The sequence below is a fragment of the Vulpes lagopus genome, chromosome 4 (assembly GCF_018345385.1).
Source record: "Vulpes lagopus strain Blue_001 chromosome 4, ASM1834538v1, whole genome shotgun sequence".
NCBI lineage: Eukaryota > Metazoa > Chordata > Mammalia > Carnivora > Canidae > Vulpes > Vulpes lagopus.
In genome coordinates, this window is record NC_054827.1 from 40,900,986 (window position 1) to 40,923,425 (window position 22,440).

Genomic DNA, 22,440 nt, shown 5'->3' on the forward strand with positions numbered 1-22,440 from the left:
AGTTGCAGAAGAAAAAATCTCATTAATGCAAACGCTTTTATAGGACGACCCAGTAGCTGCTCACCTCTCTGACCACTGCTTTAAGGATACAAAAACACGGATTCCAGCCCTAAGCAGCTTCAGTTGGCATATTATTCTCAATTCCTAAAAGAGAAAAGCTGACTTATTCATATACGGTTCCTTCACTTTAAAATATGGCCTGAACTGCGATATCTTATATTAGCAAGTGTATATCTCCTGAAGGTTTCACTGAATCCTGAGAGGCATTCATATACTCTCTTCCACTGTGAAGGGCAAATTTTAAACATTACCAGTTTATCTCCTACACCTTGGATTCCATAATCATCTCCAAACTCTTCCAAAATTTCTCAGCCACATTTCATTTTCTTGATATTGTTTCTGTGGTATTCCCCTCCCCTTCAAATAAATCTAGACCCCATTCAAAAGAAAATTTAATCTCCTCTTAACAAGCACAGACTTTTACTCTAATCTTGACTACATGATGGGTTCACATACACATTTTATGCGGTGAATCAGCAATTATTTTTCTAGTGGTTCTAAATGTCAAGATTAATTTCACTATCCCCAGTAATAAAATGGTTTCAAATGACATCTTTAATCAGCAAGTAAAAATGCTTTCCTCCAATTGAGACAAGCTGTCACAAAAGGTCACCAAAATATGACAGGATGGAAATTACATTTGTAACTTCAACTGAAATGTTAATTTCCTCTTAAGTGTTTTCTGAACTATGTCCATATTCTAAAGTAAAGAGATATAGCTCAACGTAACAAAGTTTTACAACGCATTGTCCTTTTCCAAAATGTGCTTAAGAAAAACACTTGCATACATAAGATTTTATACTAGTTGGACTAATACATAATGAATAAATATTTATGAAATACACAGCTTATATGGCAAAATAAAAATAACAAATGATAGTCTGAAGTTTTTTTTTACAAGAGAATTTGGATCAAGTAATTTGTAAACACCTGTAATACAAGGACCATTATGTGAACTGAAGGCAATATCCTATTGCTGGCACCATCAATCTTGAACTGTTTATTATTAGATGAATATATTCTTCCCACAGATCCTTGGTCTTAAAACTAACTAAGGATATTATTTCAAGAGAACATTATGTGGATATAATAAGAATGTTCTTTAGGCTAAAGCAATAAAATACAATTTAACATACTACATGGGCCAATGAAATCTAGAATATCATGAAATCTAGATGCTTACTCATAGGTTAATGGATTAAAAAGGCCTAACAGAAATGTAGTCTTTCGTGTACTGCTAGTACTGCTCTCGAAGAGAATCTCAGGTCTACCTCCCAGGGCCAAAGAACTGGCAGCTCAGAACTTCTGTGCTGAGACCTTAGAAAAACCAGTCACTGACACCTACTTTATAGAGATGGCTTTTGACATTTCGATTCAAAATACATCACTCCCTTACACATGTATGTTCTAGAAATCCTTCTCAGCTGGGATCCACAAGAGAGTCAAGCACTTATACCCCATGGCATCGTTTGTACATAATTCATGAATCTATCTGCTAAGCATGTGGTTTTGTACCATACTCAGGAAAACTGAGGAAAAAGTCACATTTTCTGAAAGGCTTAGTTCTCAGAATGCTGGTTGAAAGCCCCAAATTCTATATGAATTCAAAATACACACTGACTCAGTATTAGGGTCTATAGCTGCCAGACTGTCCTATATACGAATCTGTGGTCTCCCCATTTAATGATGGCGTCCCCTATCTGAATGCAAGAAGGGCTGAGAGAGAGAGACCCAACATTCTTTTGAGTTTTGAAGGGAAATCACTGCCTGCAAACAGGCCAAAGGGTCAAGAACGGGGGATGCCAGAGCATCATGATTTCAGTCTTCTTTTTAAGGAGTGGAAGGTTCTCAATATTAATCAATGATATCACAAGTTAACTTTTATTTGTATTCAAATTGTTAAAAGACATCATTTGTCAAAAAACATATCATGAGACAATGTATGGATTCTGGCAGCAAGACATTTTAATCCCATTACAAAGAGTAAACAGCCTTATACAGTCAAATAAATATAAGTATTTCTATACAGGACCTGACACTGCTATCTCTCATCACCAGTAACACACAAATAAATTAGAGGGTAAAACTTGTGCAGATTTCTAGTTTACCAAATAATGTACAGTTTCTCTTTCTCCATCAATTATTTTTTTCATTTGGGGGCACCTGGGTGGTTCAGTGGTCATGCATCTGCCTTTGGCTCAGGGTGCGATCCCAGGTCCTGGGATCGAGTCCCACATCAGGCTCCCCAAAGGGAAGAGCCTGTGTCTCTGCCTCTCTCTGTCTCTCTCACGAATAAACAAATAAAATCTTTTAAAGTTAAAATATATATATATGTATGTATATATATATATATATGTATGTATATATATATATATTTTTTTCTCATATGTAAAATTACCCTTCTGTGCGGGGGAGGGGGGGGTGTTGGGTGGACGTGGGATCAGGCTAATAAGAGTGTACTGTTTTAGGAAACCAATCTGTAAATGGACAGAAAAATCCATTTTGTACTGGGAATAAGCCTAACTTGAGTTACCAGAAAACTCATGTTTCAAACACTAAGCCTGCTTATGTCAGGGGTCACATGTATGGAAAAGAAAAAGATATATTTAAGCATCATTTTCACTTGGTCTACTACCCAGCCAAATTTGCACAAATGCATTTATTTTTTAATGTTTAAAAGAATGGCAAATGTCCAAACTCTTTATGCTTACAGCCCCTCTGCCACTAAGGACTCCAGACTCTCTATTTTTTTTCCTCCCTCTGTATTTAAAGGCTCCTGCTTACCTACCACTAACCCTTCCAACCTCTTCTCTCAGGAGGTACAAATGACCACGAAAAGAGCAAAAGGAGGCAAAGGTCCTGAGATGCAGGAATGAAAATAACACAGATGATGAGCACAAGCAGGATGGATACCTCGAGACATACTATCAGTGCCTGGGGCAGGTACAGTGCAAAGAGAGAGAACTCTGGTTGAGGACAGGAGGCAGGCAGAGGCACTGAGGTTCAGGGAAAGGCAACCTCCACACTAGCCTACAGGGAGCTGGCTACAGAGGGAACAGCCCTTGGTGTTTGACAAGTGATCTCACATCCTAAGAACCTGTAGCTATCCCAGTTACTATGATGTGATACATGAAGTTCCCCAACTTATATAACACCATAGCCACTACAAAACTGTAGAAAAGTGATGATCCATCCCCATCCCAACCCTATGCCGTCTCTAATAAGATGCTGCCCATTGCCCTCCAGGGCTCAGCCAGGAACACCCCTCGCCCTTGTTCATCTTACTCTAGCCCAAGCCTGAGATGTCTGCTCCAGTGTGTAACGCTACCAAGTCCTCCTGCTAAAGGACACATTTTTGTTTTTCGCTTATCCTCCTATTTTAAGACTTTTGCTTCATCTCCTTTTACCCAAGGCCAACTTCAGATCCTCTTTCTTAGAAACTTAGGTTGGGGATCCCTGGGTGGCGCAGCGGTTTGGCGCCTGCCTTTGGCCCAGGGCGCGATCCTGGAGACCTGGGATCGAATCCCACGTCGGGCTCCCGGTGCATGGAGCCTGCTTCTCCCTCTGCCTGTGTCTCTGCCTCTCTCTCTCTCTCTCTGTGACTATCATAAATAAATAAAAATTTAAAAAATAAATAAATAGAAACTTAGGTTGTCCTGCTTTAGATAAACTGGCCACTTTATAGCATAAGTTGAGAAAAGTCCAGGAAACTTTTGGGTCAAAAGGCAGAGGAGGAGGAAATCAAAGGGCTAAGAAGTAGAGACTGCCAAGAGTCTAACAATCTCTCCATAAATCACGCCTAATAAATAACATGGTAAGACTGTCTCACTACTGTTAACGTGAATACCCTGGGAGCCTGGTGTCCTCAGGTAGATTCACACCTACCACTTATAGACATGTGCTCATGTTTCCAAATGAAAAGGGCTATAAATAATAGTTTAAAAAATAAACGTTATGACTGAGGAGCTTATTTTTATTTCCACCAAGACTCGTACGTGGGTAAACCCTCTGTCCTTCCACCCTTCCACCCTCTTCCTTAGAATACAGTATAATATCCTAGTGGTTCTCAAAGTACAGGTTCCAGAGCAGCAAGAATAGCATCACCTGGCAACTCAAGAGAAATCCAACTTTCTTGGGTACCAGCCTATACCCACTGAATCAGAAGAGCTGGGAGCGGGTCTGGGAATCTGTGTTTTAATAAGTCTTCTAGGGGATTCTGTTGCTTGCTCCAATTTGAAAACCACTTTATTCTTTGTAATAGATGCTGGGAAAAAAAACTCGTTGAGGGGTAGGATTAGGTTAATACTGAAAAGGGCTCTCTGCTGATCAGCAACAGCCTGCTGTAGATCTTTAAAAGCAGGGTTTACTCAGAATGATATTCAATTGATTATGTCTATAAACAAATCACCTTATCTCATGAAACATGGAGAATGCCATACAGGAAAGACAAAAAAGATGGTTATAATGACAATAATAAGTACAAAACACAAACAGTCTGGTCTAGACTTAGCCCCAGCAACCTTGTGTGTCTCAAGAGGGTTCAAATGACCCTGTACCATCCCCACACCACCTTCCTAGAGCCAGCCAGGACCTGCACGGTATGCATGAGAATAGGTCTAGGCCATCAACTCCAAAAGAAAAACTATTTAAAAAATGAGCAATCAAGTATTTTATTGATATTTTTAATCCAGAAGACAGTCATTTTTATAGAATGACTTTCACAGCACCATAACTCAGCTCTAACCTGGCAAAGACCATCCACTCTCTGGATAGCACATACAATAATCTATGAAGAGAACTGTTTCTACCTATTTGATTAATTATAATAGTACCATGGAGGAAGTTAAAATGGAGTGAAGAAGGATGGGAGACAGGCAAAAAAAGTTACCCAAAGTTTCTGGAATGTTCCTTCTCTCTCTAGTTACATCTGAGAGCCTAATAATTGTTCCTTCTTTCCTCTCAGTTTTGAAACGTAATCGTCCAGATTCTTCATCATCATCATCTTCTTCATCTGATTCTTCTTTTATGTCCTTCTGTAGTTCCAAAGTTTCCATACTGCCCTACAATGCAGATACACAAAACAAAAAGGGAGGGAGGCTGAGTTCATTCACATTCTTTTGAATGAAATACTGAAGAATGTTTTTCTATCTATAACAAGGCTCTTTATATTTAAGGTGAAAAGATACTGTAAAATGTTCCATGACAAGGCCATGTGAAATACTAAACTGTTCCAGGAACAAATAATCATCTCAAACATTAAAAAAAAGTTTTTTAGGAAAAGTTCCACTCCTGCTTGTAATTAATTTACAATATATACTGTTGTTACTTATGTTTCTGAGAGAAGAAACATAATTTTTTTTTTTCTATTTAAAAATTTTTTTCAAGTAAGCACCATACCCAACCTGGGGCTCTAACTCATGACCCAGAGATCAATGGGTGAAGCTCTACCAACTGAGCCTGCCAGGAGCCTCAGGAAACATGAATTTCAAAAGTCCCTGCTGGCCTCAAGTCTGATCCAATTTCCAGCAAAATTCAAAACATTCATTAAACTAACCCTGAAGTTCCATGAGTTATCAGCAAAAATGGAATGTGTGACTTACATTCAATGAGAGTATACTCCTTCCTGTCACACAGGCTCAACACTTCAGGAGCTCCTGCCCTCATCTACCATGACTTGTACTCTAGGCAAGCCCTCCAAGTCTGCTGTTAGGTTGGTTGGTCTTTTCAGCCTCCAAACTCTTTCCTCATTCACCCTGACGCTCTACTTTATTCTACTGTCCAGAGTTTGTGCATCACTGCCTCTGGCTCTGACTACTGCAATAGCAAAGCTTTTTTTATTTTTTCTTTCAGTCATGCTAAAACCAGCTTTCATCTTATATTCTGCTAGCATTCCTACAAAAATATCACCTAACCTAGTCCCAACTAATAGCAATTTCTTCACCAACAATTCTTACTCTACCATTAACTTTCCTTTTGATCTCACCACTTTTCACCTTGTACTAGGTCTCAATGACCTCCTGTGAGATAAGATAGGGACTGAGTGCCATGTTCATTTCAATACTTTTTGTAAACATAAAGAAAACAGAATTCATCCCTTTATTCTCGTGATTCATAATTTTAAATGTCCTTTACTCTTAAAAGAAACAAACATGAACTACTTTATTAGAAAATGCACAAGAAAAAAATTAAATAAACCAAAGATAAAATTGTTTTGTATTCTTTTCCCAACATTTTCTGTGCAAAGAGATCAACTACAAATGCACATACTCATTGCTATATACTTCAAGTCTCTAATAACTTCAGGTGTTCAAATGCCTAAAGATAAAATGATTGATGTAAACTAGATTTTAAGCCTAATGTCTATGATACCTCCACCTGTCAGTATTCTGACTTTAGTAGACCATAGAATTTTAAAGTACCAAAGTCTTGGCATTTTGTTGGTTTGAGATCGTTATTTCTGTCTTACTGAATATCTGAAACCAAAATGGGTAACATATATGATGGACCCAGCTAGGTTTCTGTTGTACTACATAATGCTCCAGAACAGTGCTTCTCAAATTTCATGTTTATATTCATCACTGGGAATGCTGTTAAAATGCAGATTGTGATTCTACAGGTCTCTAGTGGGGCCTGAGACTCTGCATTTCTAACAAGCTCCAGGTGAACAGACTTTGAGTAGCAAGGCCACAAAGGAGAAAAAGAAATGGCTACCAATAAAGCAAAGATTCTATTTCTTACAGTGGTCATTTGTAATTCAACCATTAACCGTAATTTCAGTTCAAAGACTTTCCAAGCAAGTTTAACTTAAAACATGACAAGACCGCAATTAATAAAGTTTATTCTGCATCCAAATCTCCACCTAGAAATCTAAAGACAAGAAGGAGGTGAAAATTGTTTCTTTGAAACAAATACTATAATCGACCAAAAACAAATCCAGTCTATGACCCAGCAATCCCATTCCTAAATATTTATCCACAAGACATGATCATTTATGTTCATGTAAAAAAATCTGTCGCAGAGGGACGCCTGGGTGGCTCAGTGGCTGAGTGTCTGTCTTTGGCTCCAGGGTGTGATCCCAGAATTCTAGGATGGAGTCCCAAATCGGGCTCCCTGCAGAGAGCCTGCTTCTCCCTCTGCCTATGTCTCTGGCTGTGTCTCTCATGAATAAATAAATAAAATCTTGTAAAATAAATAAATATCTTGTAAGGATTAAAAACATTTGGGGGATCCCTGGGTGGCGCAGCGGTTTGGCGCCTGCCTTTGGCCCAGGGCGCGATCCTGGAGACCCGGGATCGAATCCCACGTCCGGCTCCCGGTGCATGGAGCCTGCTTCTTCCTCTGCCTGTGTCTCTGCCTCTCTCTCTCTCTGTGACTATCATAAATAAATAAAAATAAATCTTTAAAAAAAAAAAAAAAGGCTTGTTGGAGAATATTTACTGTTCTCTTTTGGATCACCAAAACTGGATCAACAGTAAGTGAATGGATAAACTGGGTCCACCCAACGTTCATAAGCAATAACAAGGAATGAGCTATTGATACACATGTGGGGTGAAATCACAAAAGCCACACAAGATGAGAGAAGTCAATCGTAATACACTGCAACGAGTCCATTCCCAGGATGTTCTCCAAGACAAAACACCAAACTGGTTGCCAGGGATTAGAAGTGGAAGGAAGGTAGGACTACGAAAGGACAGCATTATAAGGTAGTTTTTTGAGCAAATGGAATTCCTAGAATGCAAACTTCTGGTCCAAGTCTCACAGTCAGTTAAGCATGAACTACATGAAGCCCTGACCTAACACTGAAGCGTGGCCAGGCCTTACACGCCTCAACTATAGCCTACACTACTAGACAACCTTCTCTGAGCGAGATTCATGCCTTCAGGCACTGGTTACCACCTCTTACTCTAAATACTGGGCTCAAAAAAGGCATCTCATTTGTCCACATGATTTACAGAATCAAATAAAATAATTTATCCACCAAACTGCTCACCTTCTCCACAGTCTTTAACAAATACTATCTGGTATTCTATTTACAAGTAAAACTCCAAAAAAAAAAAAAAAAAAAAAGGTAAAACTCCAATGAAGGGCAGTGTCAAGTGACATAAAAATTATCCTAAGATTCTATTGTGTGAGAACTGAAATACATGTGTCTTTTGTGATCTCATTATTAAGCTTTGCCAAAAAAACCTCAAAGGTCTGATTTTTAGCTAATCATCTTGAAAACCTGAGAGATCTAATTGTAACTCTTAACAGGAGGTACATAGGAAAATTATCATGAAAGTTCTTTAAAAAGAGATAACTCTTAGAAATCTTATCACTTACAGCTGACCCCTGAACACAGGTTGGAAACGCACAGGTCCACTTATATGTGAATCTTTTTGATAAATAAATGTATTTTCTTTTTTTTTTTAATAAATGTATTTTCTTATCACTTTCTTAATAACATTTTTTCATCTAGCTTACTTTAAGAATACAGTATATAATACACATAACATATAAAGTAGGTGTTAATAGAGTATTTCTGTTATCAGTAAGGCTCCTGGTCAACATTAAGCTCTTAGTGGTTAAGTTCTGGGCGAGTTAAAAGTTATACATAGATTTTCAACTGAGTGGGGACCAGAACCCCTAACCCTAGCATTGTTCAAGGGTTAAAGGTATACATAAAGAATTAGAAAGTCTAAGGGGAAGCAAGACCCAGACCCTGGATATTTTTTTAAGTTCTCCAGCTAATTCTGAAATGAGCCTGTGATCTTGACGTTTTGAAAGAAAATTCAATATTCGAACTCAAACTCGAGAGGAAAAAACAGGTAGCTCTCTGTAACAGGAGGAGGGAGGGAACTACAGAGAACATGGCTTTTAAAAACTTCCCAAATGTTTTTATTTTTTTTTTTTATGACAGTCACAGAGAGAGAGAGAGAGACAGAGAGACAGAGAGACAGAGAGACACAGGCAGAGGGAGAAGCAGGCTCCATGCACCGGGAACCTGATGTGGGATTCGATCCGGGGTCTCCAGGATCACGCCCTGGGCCAAAGGCAGGCACCAAACCGCTGCGCAACCCAGGGATCCCCCAAATGTTTTTAATCCTTACAAGATATTTAACAGAGCATAACTCTTTATTATATCATGAAATACAAATCAAAGACAAATACTACTTCTATCAATAGTGAAAATTTAGGGGCACCTGGGTGGCTCAGTCTGTTAAGCATCCGATTCTTGATTTCAGGCCAGGTCATGATCTCAGGGTCCTGAGATCAAGCCCTTAGTCAGGCTCCATGTGCAGCAAAGAATCTGCTTAAGATTCATTCTCTCTCTCTCTCTCTCTCTCCCCCCTTCTCCTCCCTTGTTTACTCTCTCTCCAAAATAAAGAAAATAAATATTTTTTTAAAAATAGTAAAAACTTACCAGGTGGAAAGATGGAGCAATCGAATGGCACAAAAATGCTAAGAAATTACAAACCAATATTTTTCATAAATAAAAACACAAAATTCCTTTAAAAAAATAATAAAAGTTCATGGAATCCAGCATAATATATCACGACGAAGTGAGATTTAGCCAGAAGCACAAGTTAAAAAAAAAAAAAAAAAAAAAAGCAGTCACAATTTAACAAATCTCAGAGAAAAATCCCAAATATATATTAGATAGCACCCCTGCCCCCAAACCCTCCTCCCAAGGTGGCTCTCCAGTCCTTCCTGTGCTTTAAAGGCAGATTACCCTTAGGGACTTGCTTCCAAAGAACAGAACACAGAAAAGGAAAGACAGTACCTTACAGATCTACTACCTATAACTAGTGAACACAAACTCACCACATGATCAAGGCTAAATTGGCCAGCGAAGTCCTATGCCCAGTGGTATGATGGATGAGAAGGCACTGAACCCCTGTGGCATTCCTTCCAAAAGCCCATAACCCCAGTCTAACTGTGAGGAAAATATCAGACAAGCCCAGACTGGAAGATCTCTATAGGATGCCTGGCCAGGTAGACTGGTATGCTTGTGAAATACAAGCGAAGACTGACAAACTGGCACAGACCAGAGGAGATGCAATAATTATGTGGGCCCCTCGACTGGATCCCAGAACAGAAAGAGGACATAAAAAATTTTTTTTGTTAAACAGAAATAAAGTCTATGAAGTATAGTTAATAGCTTTTTAAAAAATCAGTTTAATTCACATTAATAAAAAAAGGATAAAAGCCACAAGAGTATCTCAACAGATGCAGGAAAAGTACTGACAAAATTCAATACCCATTTCTCATTTTAAAATAAAAATCTCAGCAAACTAGATGGAGAAAAGAACTTCAATCTGATCAAACACAAACCTCCACTGAGCTCCTATTACCTACTTGATGAAATATTGAGCACTTCCCCTACCATCAAGAACCAGGCAAGAATGAATGTCTACAGTATTTCTCTTCTTTCAAAGAGGTAAAAGAAATAAAAGGACAGGGAGGAAATGAAGAATTAAAGTATGTTTATTAACAGGCAACATGATTACTAAGGTGTTAGTTTTCCCCCAATTTGATGGAAAGACAAGAATGCATCCTCTACCAAAATCCCAATCAGATCAGTAGATACACGTAAGTCAGTTACAGAATTTATTTGGAAACTAAAGGACCTAGGATAACCAATCTTGAAAAGGAAGACAAAACTGATGGATTTAGACTACCTGCCACAGTAATCAAGACAGGGTAGTATCGGCAAGGAAACGAGGTTCCAGAAAGAGACCCAAACTTAAACTTAATTCCCAACATAAGCACCAAGGCAATTCAATGGGAAAGGAAGGCTTTACAACAAATAATGGTGCAACAATCAGATAAACATACAGAAAAGGGGCACCTGGTGGCTCAGCAGTTGAGAGTCTGCCTTGGGCTCAGAGCATGATCCAGATTCCAGGGATCAAGTCCCGCATCGGGCTCCCCACAGGGAGCCTGCTTTGTCCTCTGCCTATGTCTCTGCCTTTCTCTTGTCTCAAATAAATAAATAAATAAATAATAAATAGATAAATAAATAGAAGAAATCTTAAAGAAAAAAAAAGTGAAGCTCATACACACACACACACACACACACACACACAAATTTATTAGTTGAGATAGAACATAGTCCTAAACTACAAATAGCTACAAAGCTTCCAGAACACAAGGGCTAATATCTTTACAATTCTGGGGTAGGCAAAGATTTCTTGGGTCATAGAATTACCTGGTCCTCATCAAATTTAAATTTTCTGCTCATGAAAAGATATCTTTAAGAAAATTTACACACAAGCCACAGGCTCAGAGAAAATATTCACTATACATATAAACATCTGTCTGTCTATCTAAGGGTGTCTGGGGGCCCAGTCAGTTGTGTCCAACTCTTGGTTTGGGTCATGGTCTTGCAATTATGGAATGGAGTACTGAATTGGGCTCTGCTCAGTAGAGAGTCTGCTTCAGATTCTCTCTCCCTCCCCTCCTCGCTCTAATAAATCAATCTTTAAAAAAAAATCAATCTTTCTATAACATACAGACAGTAGATACTGATATATGTATTCTATGTAGAACATATACAGGCAATATTTATTCTCTATGTGGGGTATACAGACTATGTAAAGCATATATAGACAAAGATTGAAAAGAACACACATTTTTTCAACAGACTAAAAACAGAAACAAGGAAGATCTCCAAGACCAATCAGCACATAGAACGGCACTTGGTATTCTTAGTTATCAGAGGAACACACACTAAAACCATGATGACACACAGAGTCCAAGGACTACATGGAAACAAGTGACACTATAAAGTGATGGAGAAGGGAGACTCTCAGGCAGGACCACAGGGAGTACTAAATGATAACAACCACTCTGGGATACCATTTGGTGGTTTCTTACAGGATTAAACATACTTCTACCCTGTCTCTCAGTAATTCCACTCCTAGTTAAAACCAAGGAAAAGGAAAAGGTCCACTAAAAGATATATAAAATAATCTTTACAGTTACTTTATTCATGGCTTAAAAAAAAAAAAAGGAAACCCAAATCTTTATTATCATGGGAATAAACAAATAAGGTACATCCCTAAAGTGGAGGGAGGGGCAGATCTACACAACCATTTGCATGAGTCTCAAAAATATTACGATGAATACAAAAGTCAGACACAGAGTAATCATTACAAACTACATGACCACATTTCTATGAAGTTCTAAAACTGGAAAGACTCAGACAACAAATTAAGAATACTATCTCTGGGGAGGGAGGGAGGGGAGGGAGGGAGGGAGGGAAAAAAAGAAAGGAGGAAGAAAAAGAAAAAAGGAGGGAAGGAAAAGAAAAAAGAAAGAATGAATGAATAATGTTCTGGGGTCACAGAACTGCCTCTCAGCAAAGGAAAGTGGTAACTCAAACAAACTCTTGGATCAAAATGCTGAACTGTACACTTCAGATCCGTGTCTATCACTGAACATATATGGCATCACCATTTTAAAAAGTACACCTTTTTTTTTTTTTAAGATTTTATTTATTCATGAGACACACAGAGAGAGGCAGAGACAGAGGCAGAGACAGAGGCAGGCTCCATGCAGGGAGCCCAATGTGGGACTTGATCCAGGGACTCCAGGATCATGCCCTGGGCTGAAGGCAGGAGCTCAACTGCTGAGCCACCCAGGCATTCCAAAAGTAAATCTTTTAAAACAGTGCAAAGATTTCTTTAAATTTCTCTCATTACTCCTCCTATACATGAAAAAAATATCTAAAATAGCAAGCCTGTTTAAACCATATGTGAAGACAAGCATAACTGGCACTGGTCATCTTTATAATTGCCTTGTTCTAATCTGTTGAGAGTATAGAGATTTCTTTGTTCTAACAAAGCAAGAACACTAATTAAATAAGAGGAGTCACCTCAAATAGGCTTTCCAATTGAAATGACTCCTTAGTTGCATAATTCAAATGCTAATATGTACTTAAATAGAGCATAAAGCTCCTAGAAGGAGGCCGTCCTTGTCCTTGTCCTTGTCCTCACTGGGGCTTCCTTCCTTGGCTCTAAGCAACCCAGAGTCATGTCACAGCAAATGCTGCAAGAGGTGCAAAGGGCTGGTACATCAACACTCTGCAGACACTTAATGGATGAAAAGGCTAGAAAGACACCAAAACACAGGCATTGTGGCAGATTAAAACTGTTACTCCTCCTTGAGGACTCTATTTTGACTTCTAAAAAAGACGGAATAGCAGCTCTCCAAAAGCAAAACCTACCAAAAGGTACTAAAATTAAAATACCACATAACACCTATTTTTCAATACCTAAAATAATACCATGCACACAAATTCTCAATAACGGTATTATAGACTGATATTCAGTGATTCCTCTACAAGAAAGATAACAAGCCCAAAATATGTGTTGCTAGTGGCAAGACCAGCATATTACCTGCCTCTAAGAAAGAGGATCAAAAGTCCTAAGGGCAAAGTACATCACAAAGAATTTCCAGTCAATACAAAACCAGCAACATAAACAAGGCAAAGGCAAACAAAGCAACAAAGGACAGAAAGATAGGAAAGCAAATATATTTAAAAACATGCCACAAATACAAATACATTAAATATACAAAATACAAATGCATTAAAAATACTTGGAAGATATATTAAGCAACTTAAGGCAAACTTAAACCACGCTCAGAGACAGACGGATAAGAAAGTAAACATGAGTGGACTTTTTAAAAATACTTTCAAATACTCAAATTAAAATTAAATTATGGGACATACAGCTTAGAAGAAAAAAGCAAATACTATACTTCCTCACAGATGGCATAAAAAAAAGAGAAACTAGTCAATCTGGAGGAAGAATTTACTTTCTGCTCTATAAAAAGATTTGTACTGAAAACAACCCTTAGGATGTTTCCTGTGAGACTTAACAGCAACTAGAAATCACAGGAGTTAACAATTGCAATCTGTTGACAAATTCCAGGGCCAAAATTTTAACCATCTTTTGTTTCCTCGTTTATGAAAGTTATTCTAGTCATAGCAAAAATATTTTAAAATATTTGGGATACCATCTAGAGGTAACCACTATCACCGTTTTTGTCTTTATCCATACAGATGTTGAGAATCTCACACACACATTTAGATGTGCAGTTACAGGGACCTTAGCGGGGAACTGTACTATCTTCCTCTTTTCACTTTACATGCCCACCAGAGAGCTAGGGCATCTTCGGGTAACCTATGGTCCCTATGAAGTTAGGCCATCATTTGACCCTCTAGAAAAATCTACATTGGTTCCATTTAATCTCAAGGCTGCAAACAACTGGAGCACCTATCTTTTTTTTTTTTAATTAATTAATTTTTATTGGTGTTCAATTTACCAACATACAGAAAAACACCCAGTGCTCATCCCATCAAGTGTCCACCTCAGTGCCCGTCACCCATTCCCCTCCAACACCCGCCCTCCTCCCCTTCCACCACCCCTAGTTCGTTTCCCAGAGTTAGGAGTCTTTATGTTCTGTCTCCCTTCCTGATATTTCCCAACATTTCTTTTCCCTTCCTTTATATTCCCTTTCACTATTATTCATATTCCCCAAATGAATGAGAACATACACTGTTTGTCCTTCTCCGATTGACTTATTTCACTCAGCATAATACCCTCCAGTTCCATCCACGTTGAAGCAAATGGTGGGTATTTGTCGTTTCTAATTGCTGAGTAATATTCCATTGTATACATAAACCACATCTTCTTTATCCATTCATCTTTCGATGGACACCGAGGCTCCTTCCACAGTTTGGCTATTGTGGCCATTGCTGATAGAAACATCGGGGTGCAGGTGTCCCGACGTTTCATTGCATCTGAATCTTTGGGGTAAATCCCCAACAGTGCAATTGCTGGGTCGTAGGGCAGGTCTATTTTTAACTCTTTGAGGAACCTCCACACAGTTTTCCAGAGTGGCTGCACCAGTTCACATTCCCACCAACAGTGTAAGAGGGTTCCCTTTTCTCCGCATCCTCTCCAACATTTGTTGTTTCCTGCCTTGTTAATTTTCCCCATTCTCACTGGTGTGAGGTGGTATCTCATTGTGGTTTTGATTTGTATTTCCCTGATGGCAAGTGATGCAGAGCATTTTCTCATGTGCATGTTGGCCATGTCCATGTCTTCCTCTGTGAGATTTCTCTTCATGTCTTTTGCCCATTTCATGATTGGATTGTTTGTTTCTTTGGTGTTGAGTTTAATAAGTTCTTTATAGATTTTGGAAACTAGCCCTTTATCTGATATGTCATTTGCAAATATCTTCTCCCATTCTGTAGGTTGCCTTTTAGTTTTGTTGACTGTATCCTTTGCTGTGCAAAAGCTTCTTATCTTGATGAAGTCCCAATAGTTCATTTTTGCTTTTGTTTCTTTTGCCTTTGTGGATGTATCTTGCAAGAAGTTACTGTGGCCAAGTTCAAAAAGGGTGTTGCCTGTGTTCTCCTCTAGGATTTTGATGGAATCTTGTCTCACATTTAGATCTCTCATCCATTTTGAGTTTATCTTTGTGTATGGTGAAAGAGAGTGGTCCAGTTTCATTCTTCTGCATGTGGATGTCCAATTTTCCCAGCACCATTTATTGAAGAGACTGTCTTTCTTCCAATGGATAGTCTTTCCTCCTTTATCGAATATTAGATGACCATAAAGTTGAGGGTCCACTTCTGGGTTCTCTATTCTGTTCCATTGATCTATGTGTCTGTTTTTGTGCCAGTACCACACTGTCTTGATGACCACAGCTTCGTAGTACAGCCTGAAATCTGGCATTGTGATGCCCCCAGCTATGGTTTTCTTTTTTAAAATTCCCCTGGCTATTCGGGGTCTTTTCTGATTCCACACAAATCTTAAAATAATTTGTTCTAACTCTCTGAAGAAAGTCCATGGTATTTTGATAGGGATTGCATTAAACGTATAAATTGCCCTGGGTAACATTGACATTTTTACAATATTAATTCTGCCAATCCATGAGCATGGAATATTTTTCCATCTCTTTGTGTCTTCCTCAATTTCTTTCAGAAGTGTTCTATAGTTTTTAGGGTATAGATCTTTTACCTCTTTGGTTAGGTTTATTCCTAGGTATCTTATGCTTTTGGGTGCAATTGTAAATGGGATTGACTCCTTAATTTCTCTTTCTTCAGTCTCATTGTTAGTGTATAGAAATGCCATTGATTTCTGGGCATTGATTTTGTATCCTGCCACGCTACCAAATTGCTGTATGAGTTCTAGCAATCTTGGGGTGGAGGCTTTTGGGTTTTCTATGTAGAGTATCATGTCATCGGCGAAGAGGGAGAGTTTGACTTCTTCTTTGCCAATTTGAATGCCTTTAATGTCTTTTTGTTGTCTGATTGCTGAGGCGAGGACTTCCAGAACTATGTTGAACAGCAGTGGTGAGAGTGGACATCCCTGTCTTGTTCCTGATCTTAGGGGAAAGGCTCCCAGTGCTTCCCCATTGAGAATGATATTTGCTGTGGGCTTTTCGTAAATGGCTTTTAAGATGTCGAGGAAAGTTCCCTCTATCCCAACACTCTGAAGGGTTTTGATCAGGAATGGATGCTGTATTTTGTCAAATGCTTTCTCTGCATCTAATGAGAGTATCATATAGTTCTTGGTTTTTCTCTTGCTGATATGATGAATCACATTGATGGTTTTACGAGTGTTGAACCAGCCTTGTGTCCCAGGGATAAATCCTACTTGGTCATGGTGAATAATTTTCTTAATGTGTTGTTGGATCTTATTGGCTAGTATCTTGTTGAGAATTTTTGGAGCACCTATCTTTGAACAAATCTTTGATGAACTCTTTTGAATGACTTCCGCAGGGTGGAATTACTGAGTCAAAGGACTTTAAAGCTTTTGATGCCATCAAGAAGAATGTAGGGTGTGTAATGTTCCCCTTCTAGCCAGACAATGAGGTAGCTAGCCACAGTTTCACAGGGTGTGTGAGAAGCCAATAGACCCAGGTCACAGGTGAGGACAATGTATTACTCTGACCCAGAGCAGTGGCATTTGGGGGCCAACTCCCTGAGCTGATTCCCAGTGTGCTGTGTGAATGCAGGGGGCTGTGCTACAGGAGAGGTGTGAGTTTAGAGACCTCCAGGAAGATACTCCATCTTTCAAGGCCGTGTGCTACACAAACATCCTTGAAAAGATAGCTGAGAACAAAGGGGCAGTCCATGCTTTGCTCACAAAACATGCAGACATGAGAGACCCAAGGAAAACTCTCTGGGCAGTTAACATTTCTAAAATGGTCCTCCAATAGAATGAGACCACATCTGACCAATGATCTTGATTTTTGCCAGTATTAAAAAAGGTTAAAATTATCAATTTTTAAAAAATGATCAATTTTGTTCTATTTTATTGAATATATATATTTTTTAAAGATTTTTATTTATTCATGAGAGACAGAGAAAAAGACAGAGGCAGAGGGAGAAGCAGGCTCCCTGCAAGGAGCCCGATGTGGGACTTGATCCCAGACTCCAGGATTACGCCCTGAGCCAAGGGCAGATGCTCAACCACTGAGCCACCCAGGGGTCCCTTATTGAATGTATTTTATATGTTTTTTTTAAAAAAAAGATTTTATTTATTTATTCATAAGAGACGCAGAGAGAGGGCAGAGACACAGGCAGAGGGAGAAGCAGGCTCCCTGTGGAAAGCCCAATGTGGGACTTGAACCCAGCACCCCCGATCACACCCTGAGCCAAAGACAGACCCTCAACCACTGAGCCACACAGGTGTTCCTGTATTTTATATGCTTAATGGTCATTCAATTATCTTATTGTTGGATTACTTTCTCATAATACTTACCCTTCTTTCTATAGGAGTGCTTATCCGTATATACTGAATATATTAACTCTCACATACTGATTATGCTAACTTTGCTAAATATATTAATTCTTAGGCTCACATGTAAATATTTCCCCAAATTTGTCATTTGTTGTAACTCCTTTATGTGTTCTGGGGGTATTTATACATGATCAAATCATTATTTTCCTTAACATCATAAAAAGGCCTTATTACCAAGAGTAGTACAATGGTAATAACCAAGACAACTTGGTGCTCGTTTTTCCTCACTTTCTCTCATGTCCTTAATACTTAAATCCCCAATTTTGGCTGAATACATTGTTACCTCACACTATCTTCATCAGTTTCCCCTACTGTGGGTTACAGCCATGTGACCAATGCATAACTCATGAGATGTTTGCGGAGTGCCATATGAGAACTACAGGACGCATCTTCAAAGTGTGGCATGGTCCCCTTCCATCCCACTGTAATCCACTGTTTGGATGTGGACCATGCTAAAAACGGCAACCCTAGAACTTACCACACACGTCTAGAAGAAGCCTGGGTACGTGAATAATTGGTGAGGCCTATACCAGATCTGAAACACTCTCTGAATGGAATCTCTCATCATTAGTGAAAAATAAACTTCCAACCCTTGCTGAGTTTTCGGTTTTGCAGGTAAACCTAAGGCCACTTGGTCACCATTATTAAAATGTTTTCTTCTACTCCACTGACAGTTTGGTATGTGTCTATGCATATGTACAAAGGTATGTCTCGTTATTTTTTTTACACTAAAAGATTTAATCAATCTGAGATCCACATTGGTATATGGTAGAGATCCAACTTTTTCCCAGATGATCCATCCTTTCTGTATGTCTGAGATAATATATCGTATTAACACACGTGCTATGAGATCATTTCCTTTAAGGCTGGGTCTGATCAATAATGTTCCTCCAAAGACATCTCTCTATCCACAAGATACTTGAAACTGAAAGGCAAGATTACCACTTTTTAAAGTAATAACCCACTTTTGCTTTAATAATTTAATGAATAAAGTTAAGAAACCAAATCTGAAATACCTAGATTTACAAGTCATACCTAGAAGGCACTCAGGCATCACTAATACCTGCTTTTCTTTGACTGCTTTACACAAAAAGAGTTCCTATCTCCAGAGACCATTAGACCTTTTCTCATTCTAAAACGTATAAACACAATAATATTATCAAAGGGTAAAGAGACTGTTACCTAAAATACTGGAAGAATAAATTACAAACAAATAATCCAAAATCTCACAAACTAATAAGCAGGATCAAACTACTGGTTTCCCTCTGAACTCTTCATCACTGGGAAGGATGTCTGCAGCGCCCTATCAGCCCCGCCCCTCCTCTCCCCTCAGGGCTTCTTACGAGTTCTCTCTGGGCTTGCTCCAGGTCATAGGCCAGGCAGAGCCTTCAGGACCCCCAGGACAGTGTTGAGTACAACCCACACCCACGTCTGAGCCTCAGTGCAGTGTCGCTGACTGCCAGCACAGAATGGTCAGAAGGAGGGGAATCATCTCCAACTTTACATCTTCTTCCGCTTTGTCTTGGTACTTGGTCCTGGTTCCTTCTATAACTGGAGAACCTGGGTAAGGAGTTCCCCATACTATATCTTTTCTCTAAGTGTCAAATTATTTCAAATAGCAAGAGATAGCACAAAAAGACAAATCTGCTCCAGCCTTTTAGGGAAGAGAGAGGCTACATCCTGGGAAGGGTCTGCCCACGGCACACAGGCTTACACAGCACATATCATCACAGCACCATACTGAGGAAAAAGGGGAAATAAAACATTCTGTATGCTGCATTCCTAAAGCACTGGTGTAAGGCCTGGAGTAGATGACCTAAGCCAGTAAAATATTACTTTTCATGATCTTTTGAAAAAAGGGAGGGGGTTATTATGGAAAATAACTGAGAAAAAAACATTAATAAGGAAAACAAGTTTTTAGATCAACCAATCTTAAGGCTATAGAACAATTTAATGGTTTACCTGCTTGGCTCACCAGACAAGTCCTAAGGTTGGAAAACTGAATCTATTAAGCCCTACGCCTCGTACCACCTTTATTCATCCAAAGGACATCTGTTTTCAGACCTAGCCCACAGATTGTTACCTGTTCCACAAAGCACCGGTGCCTCCCCACCCACCTTCCCCAAAGCGCTCCAAGACATGCTCCCAACCAGAGGGACGCTCCATGAACTCCTGAAAGCAGGGATCTGAGCCTCTGCTGGCAAGCTTCACATCTTCTAGTTTATTTACATCACACGGATTTGCCCACATGTCTTCCCTCCCCTGTATTAAGTTGAACATTCCCTGAGTACAGGAACCAAGCTTCTAAAACATCTTTGTTTCTTCAAAACCTAAACAGCCTAAACACAGGGATACTGGAAGTATTTTTTCAATAATGGTCATAACTAATGAATGGTAACTAATTTAAAATGATCACAGCACTCCTTTCAAACACAACACATACATCACATTTTTTAAAGATTTCTACCCACGCCCACATAAAACACTGAAAATATCTAACACGTAAAGGGCAAACAGCTTTGTGGAAATCACAGCTCACCAGAACTCACTGCCCAAAGACTCTAGAAAGCTCAGGCTTCTTACTGCACACATAGTTCAAAGAAGAGATGTATCAACTTTCACTAATGCTTTTAAAAAAAAAAAAAAAAGGTCATTTTAAATCTGGAGGGAAAAAAACCCACTAAAATTTTGGACTCTTTTTAAAAGATGAACAAATACCTCTTCAGTTTCAGGAGCAACCTGGAGGTCATCTAATTCACCTTCAGCAACACAGTCTTCCTGCTCTTGCAGCCCTTGCTGCCCACAAGCCTGCAAGTATTCTTCATCCTAACAGCCATTAAAGAGAAAGTAAGTCTTCCTCATAAAGCTTTGGGTTTTCATCTTCATGACTCATGCTTCATTACTTTAGCAAATTTTACTATGGCAAGTACCCAACTAGGCAGAAAGCACCAAGCATGAGAATCAAATGCAGCCTCCCCTGTGTTAATAGAACGGAGTGCAGTGCGCTGACCCCCATCACCAAAGTTAGTGACACAGCTCTTCTTCAGACCCCAAGCACCCTGATAAACAGCTTTTCTTACAATCAGCACCAAGGAAAGGCAATCTTCAAAAGGATGTGCATGTGCTTGCACAGTACAGCTCACCAGCAGTAAAGGGCCGAAATCATGCCCAACATGCACCAATTTTATGGCAAGAAAAGGCAAAAGTATAAGCCATTCAGTTCAACACAGGAGCTTTATTAAAAATCATGTAAGTATCTGCTTCTCCATAGGCCCATCCCTAGAATTAGAGGGGTGGTCCTAGGTTTGTATGAAATGTAATGGGCACGTCAGCAGGCAGGCATCCCTTGAAGGGTATATGGAAGGAAGCAGACAAGCTGGCTAGAGACCATTTCCAGAGAAGGAAGGGTTCCTACAGGTACTACTATCAAGTCACAAGAACATCTGATCCTACACAGGGGAGCTGAACTTGCCAGCATACCTGGTCACTGGCTGAAATGAAGAGTGCATGGTTACAAGGTAAGCAACCAAGAGTGAGCATGCACAGAATGTGAGCAAGCTGCTGTGAGGTACACAAGGAGCCGAACCTACAATCCCCAAAGAAACCAGCTGTATTCAAGGCAACAAACCATCTTAGGTCCCACAGATTTCTCTCAGGGTTACCTGAACACACTGCATCTCACTCTCCAGAATCGATCCCATCAAAGAGAAACTATCACTACCCATGAGTCACTGACAGCAGAACTGTCAGATTTCAAATAAGGCCAGATGATGCTAATCAAAATCTTCAGCTAATATACAATGGAGAATAGTCTATGACTGGATCCTCCCGAGGAAACAAAAATCTGCTACCCTTCATTTAAATTATCAATCTGAAGTTGTTTTTACAGAACAACGTTTTATGAAATCTCAATTTTTGGTAATTTCAAAGGCCCTAAAAAGACTGTGCTTAAAAGTATAAATTACTCAACAATTTCCTCTTTTGTTGAATAATAAACGATAATCTTCTCTTAATACAAGAATGTAAATTTTTAAATCAAATCCCAATTCACTCTCAAGAATAAGAGTCACAAAACCCAAGGGTAACTTAACTTGTTTTTGAGTATGACAGGAAAGAACACTGGAATTCTATTACCAACATTTAAATGTGGACCTAGCTTCTTCATATGTAGAAACATCCCTTCCAATTGTCAAATTCTGTGGCTTTATGACTGTACTCCCAGATATACACAAACTCCCTCCATGAGTGAGCCCAAACAGACAGACCGTGCTCATGCTCAGCATGTCAAGTTCGATTCTACCTTGAGAGGACAAGTTAATGGTTCCTAACTAGGGCATGAACCACGGTGAAATAAGTCATCTGATAAACTGAAATGCCACGGGGACACAAAGGCACACAATCTAGTCATGTGCTCGTTCATCTACTCACGAACAATCCCCTCACTGTGCACCAGGGGCAGCCTGCTACAGAGCTGGAGCAGGGCGCCACAGTTTAAGGCCATCTCTCTCCTCCATCCAAAGAAAAGGTAATGGCACACTCCAGCACCGTGGTAACTATGAAGAAACCAACAATCCGA

General features: G+C 39.3%; 1 protein-coding gene across 3 annotated transcripts in view; it reads right to left on the reverse strand.

The window, feature by feature from the left end:
• RBM33 (RNA binding motif protein 33) overlaps positions 1–22,440 on the reverse strand; it is a 138,804-nt gene that overhangs the window by 72,135 nt on the left and 44,229 nt on the right. For 2 of the 3 annotated variants that reach the window (XM_041753776.1, XM_041753775.1), the window contains exon 6: positions 4,949–5,120. In XM_041753776.1, coding sequence (XP_041609710.1) covers positions 4,949–5,120 — 172 coding nt within the window. Of the gene's footprint in view, positions 1–4,948; positions 5,121–20,582; positions 20,691–22,440 lie in introns of all 3 variants that reach the window. The other variant, XM_041753774.1, reaches the window with a different exon arrangement.